Source organism: Leptonotus elevatus, chromosome 20, assembly GCF_054856555.1.
Source record: "Leptonotus elevatus isolate MCC_2025b chromosome 20, RoL_Lele_1.0, whole genome shotgun sequence".
In the NCBI taxonomy this organism is placed as follows: domain Eukaryota; kingdom Metazoa; phylum Chordata; class Actinopteri; order Syngnathiformes; family Syngnathidae; genus Leptonotus; species Leptonotus elevatus.
Genome location: NC_141258.1, coordinates 9,486,040 through 9,504,213, shown reverse-complemented (window position 1 = coordinate 9,504,213; position 18,174 = coordinate 9,486,040). Strand labels below are relative to the sequence as shown.

The 18,174-nt window shown below is 40.6% G+C and overlaps 1 protein-coding gene across 2 annotated transcripts in view; it reads right to left on the bottom strand.

Annotated features, from left to right (window-relative positions):
* trrap (transformation/transcription domain-associated protein) overlaps window positions 1-18,174 on the bottom strand; it is a 76,790-nt gene that overhangs the window by 33,284 nt on the left and 25,332 nt on the right. For both annotated transcript variants that reach the window (XM_086064342.1, XM_086064343.1), the window contains 16 exons: window positions 15,712-15,840; window positions 14,823-15,089; window positions 14,232-14,438; window positions 11,525-11,683; window positions 11,274-11,408; window positions 10,521-10,631; window positions 9,892-10,038; window positions 7,213-7,426; window positions 6,985-7,113; window positions 5,525-5,674; window positions 4,323-4,522; window positions 4,122-4,243; window positions 1,910-2,123; window positions 1,571-1,750; window positions 1,241-1,387; window positions 998-1,117 (listed from right to left, as the gene is read on the bottom strand). In XM_086064342.1, the coding sequence (XP_085920468.1) occupies window positions 998-1,117; window positions 1,241-1,387; window positions 1,571-1,750; window positions 1,910-2,123; window positions 4,122-4,243; window positions 4,323-4,522; window positions 5,525-5,674; window positions 6,985-7,113; window positions 7,213-7,426; window positions 9,892-10,038; window positions 10,521-10,631; window positions 11,274-11,408; window positions 11,525-11,683; window positions 14,232-14,438; window positions 14,823-15,089; window positions 15,712-15,840 (2,631 nt within the window). The remainder of the gene's footprint in view (window positions 1-997; window positions 1,118-1,240; window positions 1,388-1,570; window positions 1,751-1,909; window positions 2,124-4,121; window positions 4,244-4,322; window positions 4,523-5,524; window positions 5,675-6,984; window positions 7,114-7,212; window positions 7,427-9,891; window positions 10,039-10,520; window positions 10,632-11,273; window positions 11,409-11,524; window positions 11,684-14,231; window positions 14,439-14,822; window positions 15,090-15,711; window positions 15,841-18,174) is intronic.

Genomic DNA, 18,174 nt, shown 5'->3' with positions numbered 1-18,174 from the left:
CATAGCAGCAACTATATGCAAAATTTCAATTTAAATATATTTGTAATGATTTTTTAAATGCATGTCTGTCTTGAAACTGCACCAATACAGTTTTTTGATTCAAATTTGGGTACTCACAAATTTCAAGCAGCAGAGCATTTTTTTGAATCAACAATGGCAACAATAACATCAATACTAGTACTGGCATATCGGTGTATTCCAATAGTATTATGAACCATTTAAAATTACAGTATGTAACTTAAGACAATAAATGTTTTCATCTTTTGTTTGAAAATGTGGGTCAATGTGAGGATATGTGATTTCCAAGTTGAGGAAAACAATCATCAGACCCTCAGAAAGAAGATGAATTCCACACAGCACATCAACAACACGAGCACACAAATAAATGATGCATCGCTGCTGACTATAATTTGCAGCGCCTACTATTGAATATTTCATGCCTTGATGGTCACTTTAATTAAGCAAGTAATAATGAAGACCAATTGATCAGCAAATTCCTTCTTGAGAAAGCGATGCTAAATGCAGAGATAGATCTGTCGCTTTCACCGTGAGATGTTATGGTCCCATGTGATAAGAAGCCATCAGAATAAACACACGTAGCACGCGTGACTTGGAAGTCTGTCACGAAAAGAAAATCATTATAATTCAAATGACTGCATCTCTCCGATACTGAAGAGCTCAATCACTTCAAATCAAGGCCTTTCAACCCCTCTCAAAATACTCCATATTCATTTGGTTATTAGTTCAGCTCATTAAAGCTTCCCTTCCTCAGCTTCTCATTTCCATATTTAGCATAAATGAATCCACCCTCATTAAGTACAATCATGAGATGGCAAAGACGAAGGTCATATTTGTGTGACCATTTCAGTGTTTTGCATGTGGTGTTAATAATGTCCTCTCGCAGTTTGGTCCTGACAGACATTTTGGATTTCATAATTATGCCAAGTCCTGCAAATCCCAGTGCTGAGCGCATATGCCCACCCGGTAATATACTCACATGCTGCTGCCTGTCCGAGAGAATCTTCCAAAGACGAGGAAAGAGCTGCACCCAGGATCTCTCCGCCAGAGGAGTGGCGATGTGACACAGCTGGACGAGAGCATTCAGCAGCGCCCCGGTCTAACAAAGCACGGGGTTAAAATGGCAGGATATACTTTTGAGATTTGAAGAGTAATCATTTCCCCATTTCAGTTGCTTCAGCACAATACCGGTGTGAATGCCGTGATTCCAGGAAATCGTTACCTTGACTTCTCGCAGAGAGTCGAGAAACTTGTCATGGCGATTTGTAAGCATGTGCAGTTGGTTGCCAGCATCTCTCTCAGCCTGGTCTTTAGTCTTGGGAAGAGCGGTTTGGTCACCTGGTGCCAATTCTATATCAATCTCTACATCCTAACAGAGAGGAAATGCAAATGTCATTCACTTCACACTAATGTATGAGAGAGAAGATGTGATGCGAATGTGTGAATAAAAGCGATGAAGAGTATGTTGCACACACCTAATGTGCTAATTGATGTGAGACGGCGCATCTTTGACACACTGTGGCGCATATGTGTGTGAGTGGCGGTGCTCTACCTCCTCCTTGGTCTCACTCGTCTCCCTCTCGCGCGGTTCCTGCTTGACATGCGTTGCCATGGCGAAAGCAGCACGGTCGTGGCTGTCGGCCAGGTTGATGACGTTTGTGATAGACGGAAGCATCGATCCCTGGCAGCTGGTGCCGATGACGGTGTTGCGTTCGCACACCGCCAGCAGCAGCTAATAAGCAAATACAACAGAGGAGTAGGCGTTAAGGCCGTGAGAGTACTTGGCAGAAATCGTGCAAGCTGACACTAAAGCAGTCAAAGAAGACTTGTGATTTGAGTCCATAACGCCTTTTAATTGCTGGCTCAGCAAACTGACAGAAATATTGCTTACCTCGATACACTGCTTGATCCAGAAGTGGCTACCCATGGCCTCCCAGTTTTGAGAACAACAGATGTAGAGGAGCCTCTCATAGACTCGCCGCTTCATGGAGGCATCAAACACCTCAAAGAACTTTGCACGGATCAGTGGCTGAGTGCAGCGAAGTCCGGAGAGAAATGCCGGTTCCAACTTGGACGTGATGTCACTTCCTGACAGAGTTTCGTCCCTGGATGAAGAGAAGGAAGATGGAGACCGACAAATTTAAAAGAGGGTTTTGCGCTAAGGTAGATCTGATGGTTGTCACCATGTAAAATTCCGAAAAAATGCAAAAATGTAAAGCAATGACAATGGGGAAGCCAGCAAACATATAAAAGCCATGTTTTATTTGATTTAAATTTAGCAAAACTGACATGTCAATCGACCAATTGGCGAATAGTTCAATCCAAAACACACTTAGGACCGCCCACTCATTTCAATAACTTTTTCTTGCACATTTCATGCTGATATAAATATAGATTTAATATTATATTAAATATATATTTATTTTTATATAATAAATATAGATTTATTTTTGTATTTATTTCCAAATGTATTTTTATTTTTTTAATCTTGTTTTTTATTTGCATTAACATATTCACTCCCAGCCATTTTCACTGAAGCAAACCCCTTCGCTCCCAGCTTTTACTAGATTTTGAGTTATATTGCTATAAAAACATGGGAGCCTACCAAAAGAAAGATTAGAGTCTCTTCTTTCATCAGAAAAAAAAAAAAGTATATTTCTATCTGTTTCCGTTTTGCAGCAATTAGCATTAGAATTAAGCTACGTTTCATTATTATTCACAAATCAGTTTAAAACAGTGGGAAAAACAGCCTTTTGCAACATGGCCCCAGTTAATCTCTTATACTCTGATGCCACCTGCTGGACGTTTTTGTAATGACTACCATTGCTTCAAGCATTTTCTTCAGTTCAGAGGCTGCATCAAAGCCTGCTGTATGATCTAGCATAAATAAATAAAAAAACATAAAAACGTCTTTGGGAGCGTGGTAATATTTAAAATAGAACGTATTTATACGTTTTTGGGAGCAAATGAGTAATGCTACTTGTATTTATATTTATTTTTTGTTGTTTCTATTTTTATTTAGTCAGTTTTGGTCCTTCATAAATGTTTAAACTTGGGAGAGAGCGCTGAAAAACTGCTCAGCTAGAGGCAAGCACCAATATTCACAGGGCTCTGAAATTAAACCAGACCAGAGGAACTGCAGAGTTGAAAAGAGTTTCGTCATTGGTGATCTTTTTTATTTATTTATTGGGTCCAATGCAGTTTTGGAGCTTCTGAATAAACTGAACGAACACTTCAGTTCATTCAGATGCTCCAAAATTGCATTGCTGAAAAGATGTATAGAAAATCATGGATGCTGAGGTAAATTGTATAAGGGTCTCCTCAAAAATAAATACATGACCGTCCTAGAGTGGTTAGTCATGAATAAGTTGCATTAACACGAACTTTGAAAATGTCCAAATTCAGACATCATTTTGCTGCGCCGGCTGGCTGAGAGAGAAAGAATGCAAGATAAAAAAAAATAAGTCAAGGCTACAACAGCTGGACATCTCTTCTATTGGCACCACTCTCTTGATCATACATTGTTCGGGCACAGCTGCTTTATTATTCCAATATCATTACTTGCTGTCAATCATGGCTTTACTACACATTTTAAATCTCTCGGCGAAAAGAGCAGATGGGGTGGAGGGATACAGGATGCATTTGGCTGATTAAAAGTGTAATGTGTGGAAATCACGGCTAAAAGAGAATCTTGATACATTGCAGCCAACAGGATAGTCTCTACCCTCGAACCTCCCTACTGCTAGGTGCCTTGCCATAAGATGGTGAGCTGTGACAGTAATACTGCTCTGTAAAAGACACTGTGAAATATCTTTATCACAAGTGCTTACATCACCTCCCAGAGGCGCTTCCACAGACATCTGCATCAATGATTCTAACTTTAATTAGATATGAAATTATGTGTTTACCCATTCCGCCCATCCAACTCATGCATTTATTTAAGTCCCACCACCTTCTCTGAACATCCCCTTTGTCACCTCTTGTGTCATTTTCTTCCTGCATGACCATGCCCGACCTTCATCCTTTATGCTGAGATGGAAGCAAGGGCAGCTGAGCAGCCGCTGGCACGGCCACTTGGCTATATGATGAATCGCGGTAATTACCTGTAGACGTAATTAACGAGGTCCAGGAACTGGGCGTTTAACTCGAGTTCATCAGGGAAACGCTTCTCGATGTAGGTCATCATCTTTACCAACAAGATGGACTTCTCACGAATATTGGGCATCTAGAAGGGGGAGGAAGTGTGTCGCTAAGTGTATTTCTATTATTTGTACATTCAGACTGAATGACCTCATATTACATACCTGATTGGCTGCCATCGGCGAATTATTTTTCACCCACTCTTCCACTATCTTGACGACAGCACGGAGAATTTTGGGGTCTGGCGACTTCTCAATCAGCGAGGTAAGAATGACTTGAATGAAATTCTTCCTCATCTCCATGCTCATGACGGAGAGTCGTGTCTTCACCAGGTCGAGGCTCAGCATGACCAGCTCACTCGTCACTGTGAGAAAAGGAGCGTTAGCGTCCAGAGACGAGGCTTTAGAGGATATGACTACATGGATTAAAGCTTATTTAGAACAGTGGGGCATGATGGTCTTTAGAGGCTTCCCTGGTCAAAATGCCAGTATTGGTATTGTCTTGTAGTGGTCTTTAACTGAGAATCAATGTGCTTTCATCAATACAGTCATTAATTAAATGCAGATTGAAAGTGCTGTAAGCTTCTTAGCCAGAGCCGTTAAGACTGAAAATATGAACCAGGTTAATTAAAACACAATGTCAAGGGACATTTGAGTGCAATTTATTTTGCAACTTAAAGGTCATTTAATGCCCATGTTGTAATGCATATACACACATGTGCACGTGCACGCACAAATACATGCATATACCGTTTATATAATGTATTAGGGCTGGCAGTTGATAATTTTTTTTAATTGTAATTAATTGCATGATTTCCATAGTTAACTCGCAATGAATCGCAAATGTGCAATAAAATATATTTTTAAATTTTGTGGGCGAATATGGTTGCCAAATACAAATGTGGATGTATCTTTCAGTTCATTGATTTAGTCATTTTAAAGTCATTCGTAAAGTTATCTGAGATTAAAAAGATGTACTTAACAGTTAAAAGGAGTGTGAAACATTGAGTCATAGATTTGGGTTGAGGTAATTTTCTGATACTAGGTGGCACTAGTGTTTCATGTTGGACATTGGAGAAAGGAACAGCACATTTTTCTTTTCAAATTCAGAGAAATTGTATTGTGTACATCAATTGTATTTAATCTTTTAATACTTCTGAAATCATATGTATAATATTCTTATGCCAGTCAAGCCGTATTTTGATCAAAATCAATGTAATGCTTTTTAATTACCTACGGAACCCTGTTCTCATGTAATTCTCACACATGTTCAAAATAAAGAATTATTTCATTCTTTTTCTATTGCATTTGTTTATGTGTTTAAATAAACATGAGCTTTAATAACCGATTCCTGTGTAATTATTTACCAGTGCTGGTCTCAGTAACCGTTGGGTTGGCCTGCTGAGGGCTCAGGTGTTCACGCACCATCTTCTGCAGTGAGCGCATAAACACCGAGATGAGCCGATCGATGTAACTTGCATTGTAACTGCAGGCTGATTTGAGAATCATCAGTGTTCCTGGAAGACAATGAGCCAAGCAGTGTGAATTCCAATACAAAGGACAAACACACTCCTACACTAAGCACATGTTCATTTTTATACTCAGCTTGATTTTTATTGCAACAAAACGAGTTTCATGGTGTGACAGAGGAAGGGTGGGAGTGAGTATGAGCACCCCCCAACCACACCTCCTCAACTCTCCCTTCGTTGCTACTGCTCCCTGGAGCAAATGTTGGAATGTCAGCCTTCCTGGCCAAATGGATGCATTACTACACTACCTCTGTGACATAAAGAGACCAAAGGCTTTTTATAGACCACAACTGCAAGTCGGGGGAAATGTGACACATAGCTCATAACTTTTTGGCCTCAGTATTCTGAAAGCTAGGAGAAATAAAAAGAGAATGTAAGTGCTATTGATTAAATATGCTTTGATTTTAACTTTCCCATAGTATATCTGATATTTGTGGTGAAAAAGAACATTCACATAGGGAGGAATGGTAGCATAGTAATGCTTCAGGGTACCACCTTTCCCAAACGGCTGGATTGTGGGGTTCATTTAAAGAAGGCGTTCGAGTGAACGCCAAGGGTTTGGAGAGTCAGTCTCAGGTTTTTGGGAGAAGTAAAGACACACACCTGACTCAAATGACTCCTGATGAAACGCCACCGCTTACCATCATTGGCTGCAGGCGATCACTCTACGTTGCTTGGCCTGTCTGTGCTGCAGGGAATTTGGTGCGCTCAGTAGTCGATTTGTGACTGTTGTGATGGTAAGTTGTGTGATTTCTTTATTATGGTAATCCCTTCATACTTTGTCGAGCAAAAAAAAGAAAGTGGTCGGATGACTATGTGCAATAACGGAGTGTATGGTGTTCCACAGGGCTCAATTCTAGAGCCTCTGCTGCCCCTGGGTTCCATCTTGAGAAAACAACTGAGGTTGTTTTAAAGTGCTCTATAAATATAGAGTTGAAAGATGAGTCAGCATCCTAACTTTCCTAATTTGCAATGCCAAGTTGAGCAATTCATGAACTAATTCACTTCCTTAACATGCATGGAGATTGAGAATACAAGAACACAACGCTTTCTGAATTCAAAGAGAAGAGATCTTCATTTTATTCGCCAGTCAACCCTATACCTATGTTTATTTTATTTTTCAATAAAGAATGATTCGGTGTATACGCATAGGAAACCGGTCGTCAATCATCTTGCATTATTACTCCCCACCCATTGGTTTGATTGCTTTAACTGACAATTTTACAGGTGAAAAATAATGAATAAAAATAATGTGTGTGCAAGTAGACACAAGAGAAGACAGTGAGAGTCTGTCTTACCAAAGAGTTGCGTGGGGTTGGTGTTGCTTGTAGCTTTTTCATAGTTAGTAAGTCCCTCATAGATGACCTTGCCTACGGCTGCATACAAACACTCCAGCTCCTCATACTTTGATGCCACGTTGGATGTGCCTGGAATGAGAGAAAGCGCAATGTTTCACTTCCAACATTAAATCCAAAGCTTCGCTTTTGCTCAGTTAGAATTTAGAAATCTAAGTGTTGGTGGCTTACTGGGTTCAGTGGGAAAGATGCTCATAAGGCGAGAGAGGAGAGAGTGAACGGCACGCAGGACTTTGGTGTTGCCGCAGGTCATACAGGCCGCAATGCCTCTCTGGAGGGGTTTGAAGTGGGTCAGGATAGCGGGTGATTGCAGCACAGTCAGCAGGAAACAGAGAATCTCCAATCCGGTGCAGATGTTGGAGATGTTAGCCTGAGCTGGCTGCTCCTGAAAGGACAGTGTGAAAGTTCCCAACAACAATAAATGGACTAAGTTTGGTGTGCATGGCGTCTTGCCCACAGAGCACCCTGACATCAACCCCATTAAACACAATTAGGTATTGTAAGGAGGTATTTTTTACTCAATTTGTAAACACTTTTCTGAAAATGATCACATCCTAGATTTATAATTGCTTGATGAATATTGCAGAAAATATTTCCAGAAGACTGCAAATAGGCTGCCTGATTGTTTCCACTTTGAGGCCAGGTGTCCAAGTACTTTTGTCCATCAGTATCACTAATTATCCTCTTAAATACAAAATCGAGACAACTCCAAAATCAATACTGTGCGCACAGAGGTATCACTCACAGAAAAGAAACAAGCCAACGTGATTTGTACTAAACCAAAGATCGATGCCACACATACAGGCCTAATTTGGTCTAAATTGTAATCAAGGTGCACAAAGATGACAAGGCCAAGAGGATAATCTGAGACAGATCCATGGCACTAATCTTGACTAATGAACAAGGTGACCCCACTGACAAGGCTTTGGTAGATATTAGGGTGGTATTGATCCTGTGCCGTATGACTAAAAACAGGATCTTTAGACATGCACACAGGGAATACGCGCGCTTAAAATTGTGTACTTGTCTCTTCCCACCGCCTTCCTGTTCTACCGTCACTGACATGACAACACAATGAGATAATAAAAGCTAATCTGATGTAGGGCATTGCTCATTAACCTGATGGACATGTAGAGCACACTCCCCAAGAGACGGAAACCTGTATTGTCTGAATAAGACCTACAAAGACCTTTGTTTGTCACACCATCCGCATGAAATCTGGAGTGGGTGGTTGGCAGGTATATAACATCCACAGGCAGAGAGAGGTACAGCTGATGCAATGATCCCCGCAGGAGTACAAAGAAAATATGGGATAACGCTGGGGTACGGCGATAACCTTGTCTTGTCTGCGGCTGCGAATCAGACCGGCGAGATGAGCAAAGACAGAGGCGAGCGACAGATAAGGGAGACAAAGTGAAAACAGAGGCGGAGATGATGACAGGAGAAGGTTGTGGCGAGGGACCAAGAAGAAAAGGCTGAGGGAAGATGCAGAGGCGCACAGGCCAGCGATACGGCAGGCAAGGACAGAGAGTTTAAGATGAAGAGGGTTGGGGAGTTGAAAAACAAGTCACAGGCCAACCCGGATAGACTCTGGTTATCTCGCCACTGTCATTATTTTGTCATTATGGCAGTTGGCGCCGCACTTTGTGCAAAACTGATAACACACAAAGGACTCGGGCATTTGCGTAAGCACCAAGACAGTACTTAAGCTGTGACAAGGAAACTTTTGCAGTCCTTTGGGAAGAAGCAACAGCGGGAAGACTACTGTCCAAATACTTTGTTGGTGGTGCTATATTATTATATATAGTACATTGAGTGTTGTGTGTGTGCAACTGTTCAAGTTTCAATTTCTTTGGGTTGTTAGAAATTGTGTTCATCCTTGTGACACAAACTTTAATAAAATATTCATACAATTAAAAAGATATGTAAAATATTGAATGCAATATTAATGAAAAAAAAAATAGTACCAAAACAATGAGTATGTTTGCATGGAGTCAATAACCCACAAACAGACTACTTTTTTTAATGTGCTGACATCTATTTGCTTAATGACGTCCGTGTGTTGCGGTTTAAAATTGGGTTATGTGTTCGGGAATAAAACGCTTCTAAAAATGGGCTATCCCAACTGTTTCAGAAACCAGAATTTTGACCGTAATCTGAATATTCACTGCAGGAAACATAGTTGTGAGATAGAAAGTAATATAGTTTAACTAATGATAAAGAACACACAAAGGTCATTCATTTTCTACAACAATAACACATGTGCATAAATGATCAATAAAATAGTTTAAAGCCTTTCATTCTGACATCTCACAACCCAAGTTTGTTGACACCATTTTGGGCCCCCAAGACCCAAATCCTGCACTTAGGAAATGCAGATACCAAAGCAAGTTTTACACTCCAAAAAGAGAATTGTTGAACTAACTTAATTGAATTGCTTTAAGTGGTAAGACACAATTAAATTAAGTTAATATATTGAGTTTAATGAACTAAATTCAACTTAATGACCTCATAATTAATTTAATTTAATTTATTAACTTGGATTAACTTAATTCAATCGTTTGTTACCACTTAAAGCAATTCAATTAAGTTGGTCAACAATTCTCTTTTTAGACTTAAATTGGTTCAACAATACTCTTTTTAGAGTGTATCAGTCCATAACAAAGCAGATAATTCTGTTCTGTTTATTACAAGATGAAAACAGGCTCTAGGTTGCCCAACTCTTTGCAACATTTGACAGTTTAAGTAATAGGCATTAACAGTGGGGCTTGGGGAACAGTCCCTAACAGATTCGAAATCAATCGACAATCGAATCAAGTAATCAGCTAAACACCGCATAAGCTTTCTCACCACAGTCGTGAGCAGCCTGTCAAACCACTGGAGCTTGAGCTCGGCGCGGTGCCACATATCAGGTCTGAGGGCTGTCTTCATCAGGCTAACGCAGCGGCGAGAGAGCAGCTCCCCCGGAGATCCAGCCACGTTGGTGCTGTCATTCACCTATGCGGGAGGAGGGTAGGGACACTTATCATCGTCATTGACAAATAGTCTTCATCTTCCAATATCACTGCGGCTTCCCGGGGAGGAGAGAAATCACATAGGTCAAGGAGAGACTGGAGAAGGAAGAACGCCGCTATTAGGCAGCATTTCATTCATGTGACAAGGAGTGTGACAGTGGTATAGTCACTAACTCGCTATGGAAACTATCATTCAACCAGCACGCCGGTTCAAGGCCGACTGCTGACAATGAAACCTTGCCAGCTATAGAATCTTGTGTACTCCATTTTTCCCCTTGCTGGGCTTGATATAATATCACAATGCTCCTGTTATTAAACAACAAAGAACTGAAAGACTGTCTCTCTCTCTAGAATTTATGAAGTACAATACAGTGCATTGGTTAGAGACATACAATAAATGGAAACCAGGGAGAAAATACAAGACAAGCATCTCTATTACCAATCGGTATGTGTTGGAAGTGTTACCTGGCATGCGATCCGGATGAGGAAATTGACCACAGTGTCTGTATGTTGTTTGTCAACAGGTTTAGTGAGCATCGTCTCAGTGCCTGGCATGGGCTGAGTGCGACCAAACACCTAAAAACAAACAATAACAGTTGACATTTCACACACAAGGACTGGGTTGGAAGGAAAAGTAGAAAAGTATTATTTCCAGGCGTTCCGCAATTCTGAGTGGTTAGGGGTTTCTTCTGCGGGCACTCCAGAAATCTAAATTGCCATGAGGTGTGAATATGCGTGCAAATGGTTGTTTGTTTCTATTTTTGCCTTTCAAATGGCTGGCAACCAGTCAAGGGAGCACCACGACTCTCGCCCGAATTCAACTGTAGAGGCCCCAAAATGGAGAGCCGGAATTAATTTTCAAAAAAGTTTATTACTATAGCAAGGATGATTGTTCTGAGATTTTCAAAATTATTTTGTTTATGTGACAGAATTTGCCCTCGGAACTTCTAATGACAGCTAGTTAGTTTTGACACTTAAGAATAATAAAAACTGCTGTGTTTGAGATTGCAAAATTCAAAAGGAGAGAAAACAAATGAAAGATGACAGAAATGATGCTGTCACCTCCTGGCAAGTGTTGTCTCACAGAGATGCGGTTTGATCAAACTGTTCAGCAATCATTTTAAAACAATACAGCTCAAGGGCAACCGTTGCACAGTTAGAAGTGATTGCTAATTTTGGAGGTGGCAACAACACATAATAGAATGTAAATTAGCTCACAGTAGAGGCCGTTCCTGCTGCCATACGGAATCTTTTAGCATCCGGTCCGGGAGTGGCACCGTCTGCAGAGAGTCCTCCTTTCACAGCGCCACTCGTCCCTTCACCACTGGACCCCACTTCTGCCTCGGAATCAGGCTGGCAGAACCCGAACAGAAGTGATAGACATGGATTACGGTTTATGGAAATATTGAGTAAAAACATTTAAAAAGGTGTATAATTTCTCAAAGTACTCAAAGTCATTGTGTACACACCAATTGGTCTTTGATCCTTTGCAGCTCCCATTTGATGACCACCTCGGCCAGGTCCACAGCCAATTTCCGATGCTCAATGGTCACAGTGGGGGTGAAGCCCAGACGCTGCATTGCACTGATCATGTGCTGCACCAGGTGGTGGCGCACAGGGTAGTAAACCTGTGTAAATATTTTCAGATGTAATTCGGGGGCAAAAAAAAAGAAGCTAGAAACTTTCTATAGGAATTCATATAAATTGATTGTAATATAAGGGATTAAACCATGAATTTACTAAAGATTGGATCTTAATAGGGAACTCAAATATAGTTGGGAGAATATTTTTTGCAGAATCAGGTCTAAAACAAGCAGAGTTTAAGCAGAGTTGACTATGAAGAACCCATCATTTCCTCTATGGGTTTAGCATAAAAGACGAGGCTAGACAGACTAGACTATCACACACATACAAACCCCAACAGTTTGTTGGTGGAATTGTACAACTTGAGTTGCTATTTGATTTTGCACTTCAAAATGTACCACATTTTGTCAATGAGATACAGGTCTGGACTGCAGGCAGGCCAGTCTAGCAGTCTTTTACTATGAAGCCATGCTGTTGTAACACAGCTAGACTTGAGTGACTTGGGAGCTACAAGTTTGGTTAATTTTTTATTTATTGGGATTGGTTGGGAAGACGAGCAATATTTAAACTCAACAATCGTGTTTTTGTTCTTTAATGGAAATAACTGATTAATACAATCTTTAAGACTTAAAGATCTACTGACAAATCAGCTAAAATGTCAGGCTTTTTAATTATTTTTGCTTTGATGTCTGCTTATGACAAAACATTTGCACTGATTCATGCTTGAAAAAGCCATCTTTCAAATAAAGTAACCCCAATTGCCAGTTAATAACTATAAATTTCCCTAACTTCCAATCATTACAAAAATTCCCCATTTAAATCCCCATGGAAATTGTCCACCCTTTTGCAATCCCAGATGTTATAAGTGTGATTGCCATTCAGCACATCTCCAAATTAGTTTCTGTTGATTGAGAGTTTTGCTCGTATAAAATCGGCAAAAGTTGAATCGCGGCAATTAGACTCTTCTTTATTATTGAACCAAGTTGTTTGTATTAATTTTTTTTCTGAGAATCGACAAATGTTCCTCCATATATAAATCTGTTAGCAGTGTAAGTAAACAAAAACATTTATATATTGAGGGGAATAAAACTTTACTTTTACGCTCAGGTAAGACTGAGGTTCAGATTTTGGCAGTATAGCACACACTGAGTTAAACGGGTTGCACAATCACTGTGGGACCGAGTCTGAAGTCGCATCCACTTAGTTTCAAGAATGTGACACAGAGCACTCGAGCATCACACTGGAGGTTCACTTTGCTTCCTCGCAAGTCAAACTGGGACTCGAGCATGCAGACAAAAGAGCGAGAGATGAGATGTCTATCAGGGGGCTGCTGCTAGTGACAAAGAATATTAAAGCTTCTCACTTTGAGGGTAATTATAGTCGATGGAGCAGGACTTCAACGCCTCTTAATGACAGAGAGGCTAAGCCCTGTCCATCACATGTGCACATACGCAGGCACACACACACTAAAAAGTCTCTCATCTGCCTGTCATTATCTCCCCCAGTGCAATTATGCTGATGTGATTACATTAGATTAGTCATCCAGCCCAATGAGAGCAACCTGTCAGTGAGATAGAGAAGAAATCTGAAAAAATAAGAAGTCAATACTTTGCAGAGTCACTCATTCCCTGAACCGGTGAAGCCTGGAACATCAAATGAGGCGGCATCAAGTGTCGATCAAGTTTTAAGAGGAGTGCTAACACAAGGGTCAATGATCCTTTGCTGGTGTTATTTCATGGGTCACGCTTCTGAATGTATCTGCTTTAAAGCGATTGCAGCCACAAGACATTAGCCGCAAGGGTACAGAGTACCATTATCACGACCACTGTCAATAACCTCCATCAATAGGGTGCAAGTTCAGCATTGGTTTTAAAGGTATGATAATGATGTGATTTATAAACAAACAACCACCAAAAATTGCATTAATTCTTCCAGTAGTGCTTCAAATAATGCAGAAGTTCTTAAGTTTTTAGCAGCTTTCCTATCATTTAGAGTCGGAAACATTTTACTCTGCTTCCTGACTACTATCAAAGTGCCTTTGAGCAAGGCACTGACACCACTCCTCCAGCTCAATTGGTGCAGCACTGTTTGTACTCCTCTCATCTTTCCTTGAATGTGTGTCAACTTGTTCTCTGTGTAGCGTGCAACACAGTATAAAGTCGAGTGCAAATTAAATTTCCCCTTGAGGGAATTATATTGAGGAAAATAACTAAAATTAAAAATTAAAATTAATGTTTGGCAAGCTAACAAAAAAAAAAAAAGAAGTTTCCACCATGTGAAGTAATGAATTCTTGAAAACAAGTGACAGCTGCCCTATCAGCTTTTATACAATATGAATGGTTGGGAGATTTTGTTGTCTCTAAAAAGGTTTTGAAATGTGTGGTCGAAAATGGCATGAACACAGATGGTTAATTACAGCGACACATCCATTGCGATTATAATACGTTACATGAAAATGAATCTGTTGCTCGACAGCCAATATGGATGAACACACTGAGCATCAATACGTGGACTGGTGAGGAGCTGACAGGTGGAAGTGCATGGGTGACCTACTCTAATTGGAGCCATTATGTTCCTTTTGCATCTACTCACCCGGAAGTGTTGCACTATTAGGTGCAGTATGTGGACCAGCTGCGGTACCGTGTGGCCCTCCTCCACGATGATTTTGCGTGTCCAGTGGGTCAGCATTTGGTGGCCATCCTCCATGCGGGCTGGCACAGCTGGAGTGAGGATGGCCATTGCCTGGCGGACAATGGCACGGGCCTCCATGGTGTGGGCCTTTAAAAGGCTGTGGAAGACCTAAAACAACAAGCAACATATTTTCATTCGGCTGACGTACTGTCAGCGTTGATTTTTCTTACAAGTTCACACTGCACTGCAGTAATGCTCGGGGAGTCGAACATAAATCATTCAAACTAATGCAGTTATACAACGAAAAATGCTAAATGTTTAAAGAGTTGGCCTATCCCATTCGGTGCCCTGCAATAGCTCATCTGTAAGGACTTGGAATTTGAAACCACGTGGTCACAGTTGGAGTCCTGCTGTGGACTTAATGCAAATGTTCTTGGGAGAGAGGCTAATCTTTAGAATTACATCGATGCTATTTTCCGTTAGCACGTCTATAGTGTTTCACATTATGTGTTAGCATTAAGATAAAAAAAGAAAAAATCTCCTCCTCCTTACCTGGAGAACAATCTTCTTGTGAATGGCAAACTTTGCGATTATGTGCGCCAAGAGTAGGTGTCCGCTGTATTTACAGGCAGGGTCCACGCAGGCTTTAGGCAACAGGCATGGCCAGGCGAAGGTCATGAGGCGCCGCAGCTTGCTGTTGCGGGACTTGTTGTTGTCGTGAATGTGGTGGGGCGCATGCTCCACCAGGAGAGTGGAGAACTGCAGCAAGCATATTCGTAGAGAGTCCAGCAGGTCAGCCTGCTTTTCTGGATCCAGGACCTTAGAGAGAAATTAAAATGAGTACACACCAGTTGCCACCTTTCATCGAAATAAATGTAAATCGCCTTTTGTTCAAATATTAATTATCTTTGATTGCATTCATCAGCATCTGAGTCTGTCAAATAAGAGCCAACCAAAGGCCTGTCAGGGGAAATTAGTTTTAAACCTCCAAAGAAAACCATGAGCAGCCAAAATAGGGCAGGTGCTAGTAAGTGATGGAATGTACCTCTGCACAAAAAACAAATTGACCTTTAACACGGCGACATCGTGACATTTACACCAGGAATTATAGTTTGGTCTGATAAATAAAACAGGACCAGTGGGATCACTGGAGGAAGTAAAGACAATCAAAGACAGATGGAAAAGGCTAAAAAGGGTAGCATTATGAAACGAGTGACAAGACTATGCAGTGGAGTTGACGTTGAGGTAGCATGGATGTGTGTTATGTGAGGAAATGTATCCAAGTAATCAAATCAGAGAGACAAAGCTATTAAATGATGAGCAATGGTTGGAAGGGGTGGGAGAGTAAGTGTGCTGAGTGTGTGAGGGAACAAAAAGAAAAGAAGAAAAACTGTTGATGTGAAGAAAATCAATGCAAGGGTGCGCCTCAGTGCACACGTACCTTTGTGATGAAGACGCTGGTGATGCTTTCTGGATTGTCCCCTTCGGGATTCGGCGGGCCGAGCAGCTGCTCTCCTTCCCCCTTTTCAAAGCTGTGTAGGAAGGCTGGATTCAGGATATGCTGCAGAACCTTTCAGTGAGAGAAAACAACAATAAAATCAGCTTCATGTGGTTTCACAGATCACATTCCTGAGAAGGGATAAAGGAATTGATCAGATTATGAAAATAATTAATTAGCTGGAGAAATAAAAGTCGAATCTAGAGTTTCTCTTCAATTCAATACAGCAACAGCAATTACTGCTTCACAACATTCATTGCTGTAAAATTAGAAGTATAAGATCTCCGATTTAATACTTTCCAGACCGCTTGAAAATGTAAATCCTACTACCATGTCAGTCTTTGCCTGTGAGGCATAAAACCATAAAAATAACCAAACAATAAATTGCAGAGAAGCACTAAAATCTGCAGGGATTGTCGCCACAATAAGCAAACGTGCTTGATTAGCCTGCGAAATGCAGAAGATCTCGCCCACAATAAAGCTAACGGCTGCATTTATTAAAGAAGCTGCTATCTGTTAATGAGCCCTCCCATTCAATCCATCATTGAGTCGGCCGGGGCGACGCTCAGTGAAGAACGATCACGGCAGCATATGTTCCCCCTCCTCCATTAGGTCATTACTCGCACACATACTGCACGGCATAAAGGCAACCGCGATGGATACCAATGCAGATGCACAACACGCAGCTCGGAATGAAGACGCAGAGGAAAATGCACTGCGCGCCAGTACGTTCTCCAACCTCATCCATCCCCGTCATTTCTTAGCTTTTCTGACATCAATCACTGTACCGTCACCAGATACTTTTGCGACATAATTAGATGAAGTGATCCTACAGGCGACTCTGTGCAAATAAACACACACAGGAGCTCTTTGTGCATGTAGCCTGGATCTTATTCGCATCTGTTACATGTCATTTCCATATTCTGAAGTGCGTATGTGTTCTGCACAAATGGCACAATATGAATTATGTCCACATACACACCGGGAAGAGAGCAAACAATTTAGCCGTACAACCAGTTCAGTTGCACTCATATAAATGTCATTTGAACGTAGCCCCAGAGTTACTGTTTGAGCGATTTTAAATACAGTGAACCCCCTTTTATCATCAGCGGTGCAGTGCAGAATAATGAATAAGAATGAAGTGATAATAGGACGCAGGGCTCTAGACCAACTTTTTTCTTACTGGGAACACAGTGGCCACTAACCTGAAATTTTAGGGGCGTAGTAGTAAAATTTAGGGGTACACACTAAGTCAACTAGAAAAAGTACTGGGGGAACTACTTTTTCTTCTTATGTAAATGATATTACAATTTTGTTTGCAGATGACACTACTTTATTTTATGCCGGAAAAAATATATATATAATGCATTACAAGTAACAGAAAAATAGTTTAAGAACATTATGAAGTGGTTCAATGCCAACAGATGTATTTGAACTCAAGGTGTCAGTTTGTGGAACAATCTGGATTGTAAAACAAAATCATCTCAGTCTATCTGAATTTTTAAAAAAAATGTATAAAAGCACAATTACTGGAAAAATTTATAAAGCACATGCTCGCTGTCATTTAATTTTGTGTTGATTATCTTTTGTGTTGATCAAGGGCAGATATAACAAGTTTTACTTCTTTCTGTCCCCTTTCATTTCTTTTTTTTAAGAAGTGAAATAAATTTGAATTGAAAAGTAAAAATCCACTCATTCATTTTCACTGTTACTGAAAAATAAGAGTGTGGAGCAGGAGTTTGTTAGCAACAAAAACATATTGAAAAATAGCAACAACAAAACAAAAAAAATCTGCAAATTTACTAGTCGCACAGGCTCGAATAGATGAAAAATGTACTTGCACTGTCACAAATTTTAGGAGCATGCAACCATTTAAAGAGAGTCAAGAACCCTGGCACAAAATTGAGCGATCACATAAAATAACATATTTAATATCTTCAAACCACCCACACATTTAAACTTAATAAAACACACTTTTTTAAACATTGGAAACCTAAGTGAACAGTCGTAATAAGGATGGAGATTCTTCCCCGGTCCGTGGCACAACAAGGGTTCGAAACCACTGGTGATCATCATATTGCAGTTGAATTATAATCTAACAACGCTTGCCACTGCATGTTCAAGAACAAAACCACACCACACCGCAGCATACGGTGAAACAAGCACGGTGTGCTTCATCAACTTCATGCTTGCTTTTGTGTGCCTGTCTGCTTGAGTTATACACCCCAAATTTGGAAGTTACAAACACGTCTTTATGGCCTGCATGGAAAAAGCTATTAATTAACTATAAGAGGAGCAGCACGAGTTCAGTCTGTGCATCGCACGATTCATTGTAATAGTTTAACATTGTCCCTTTTCTTTTCTGCGTGCTTTCATTTCCTTTTGTGTCAAACATTTATGCGGATG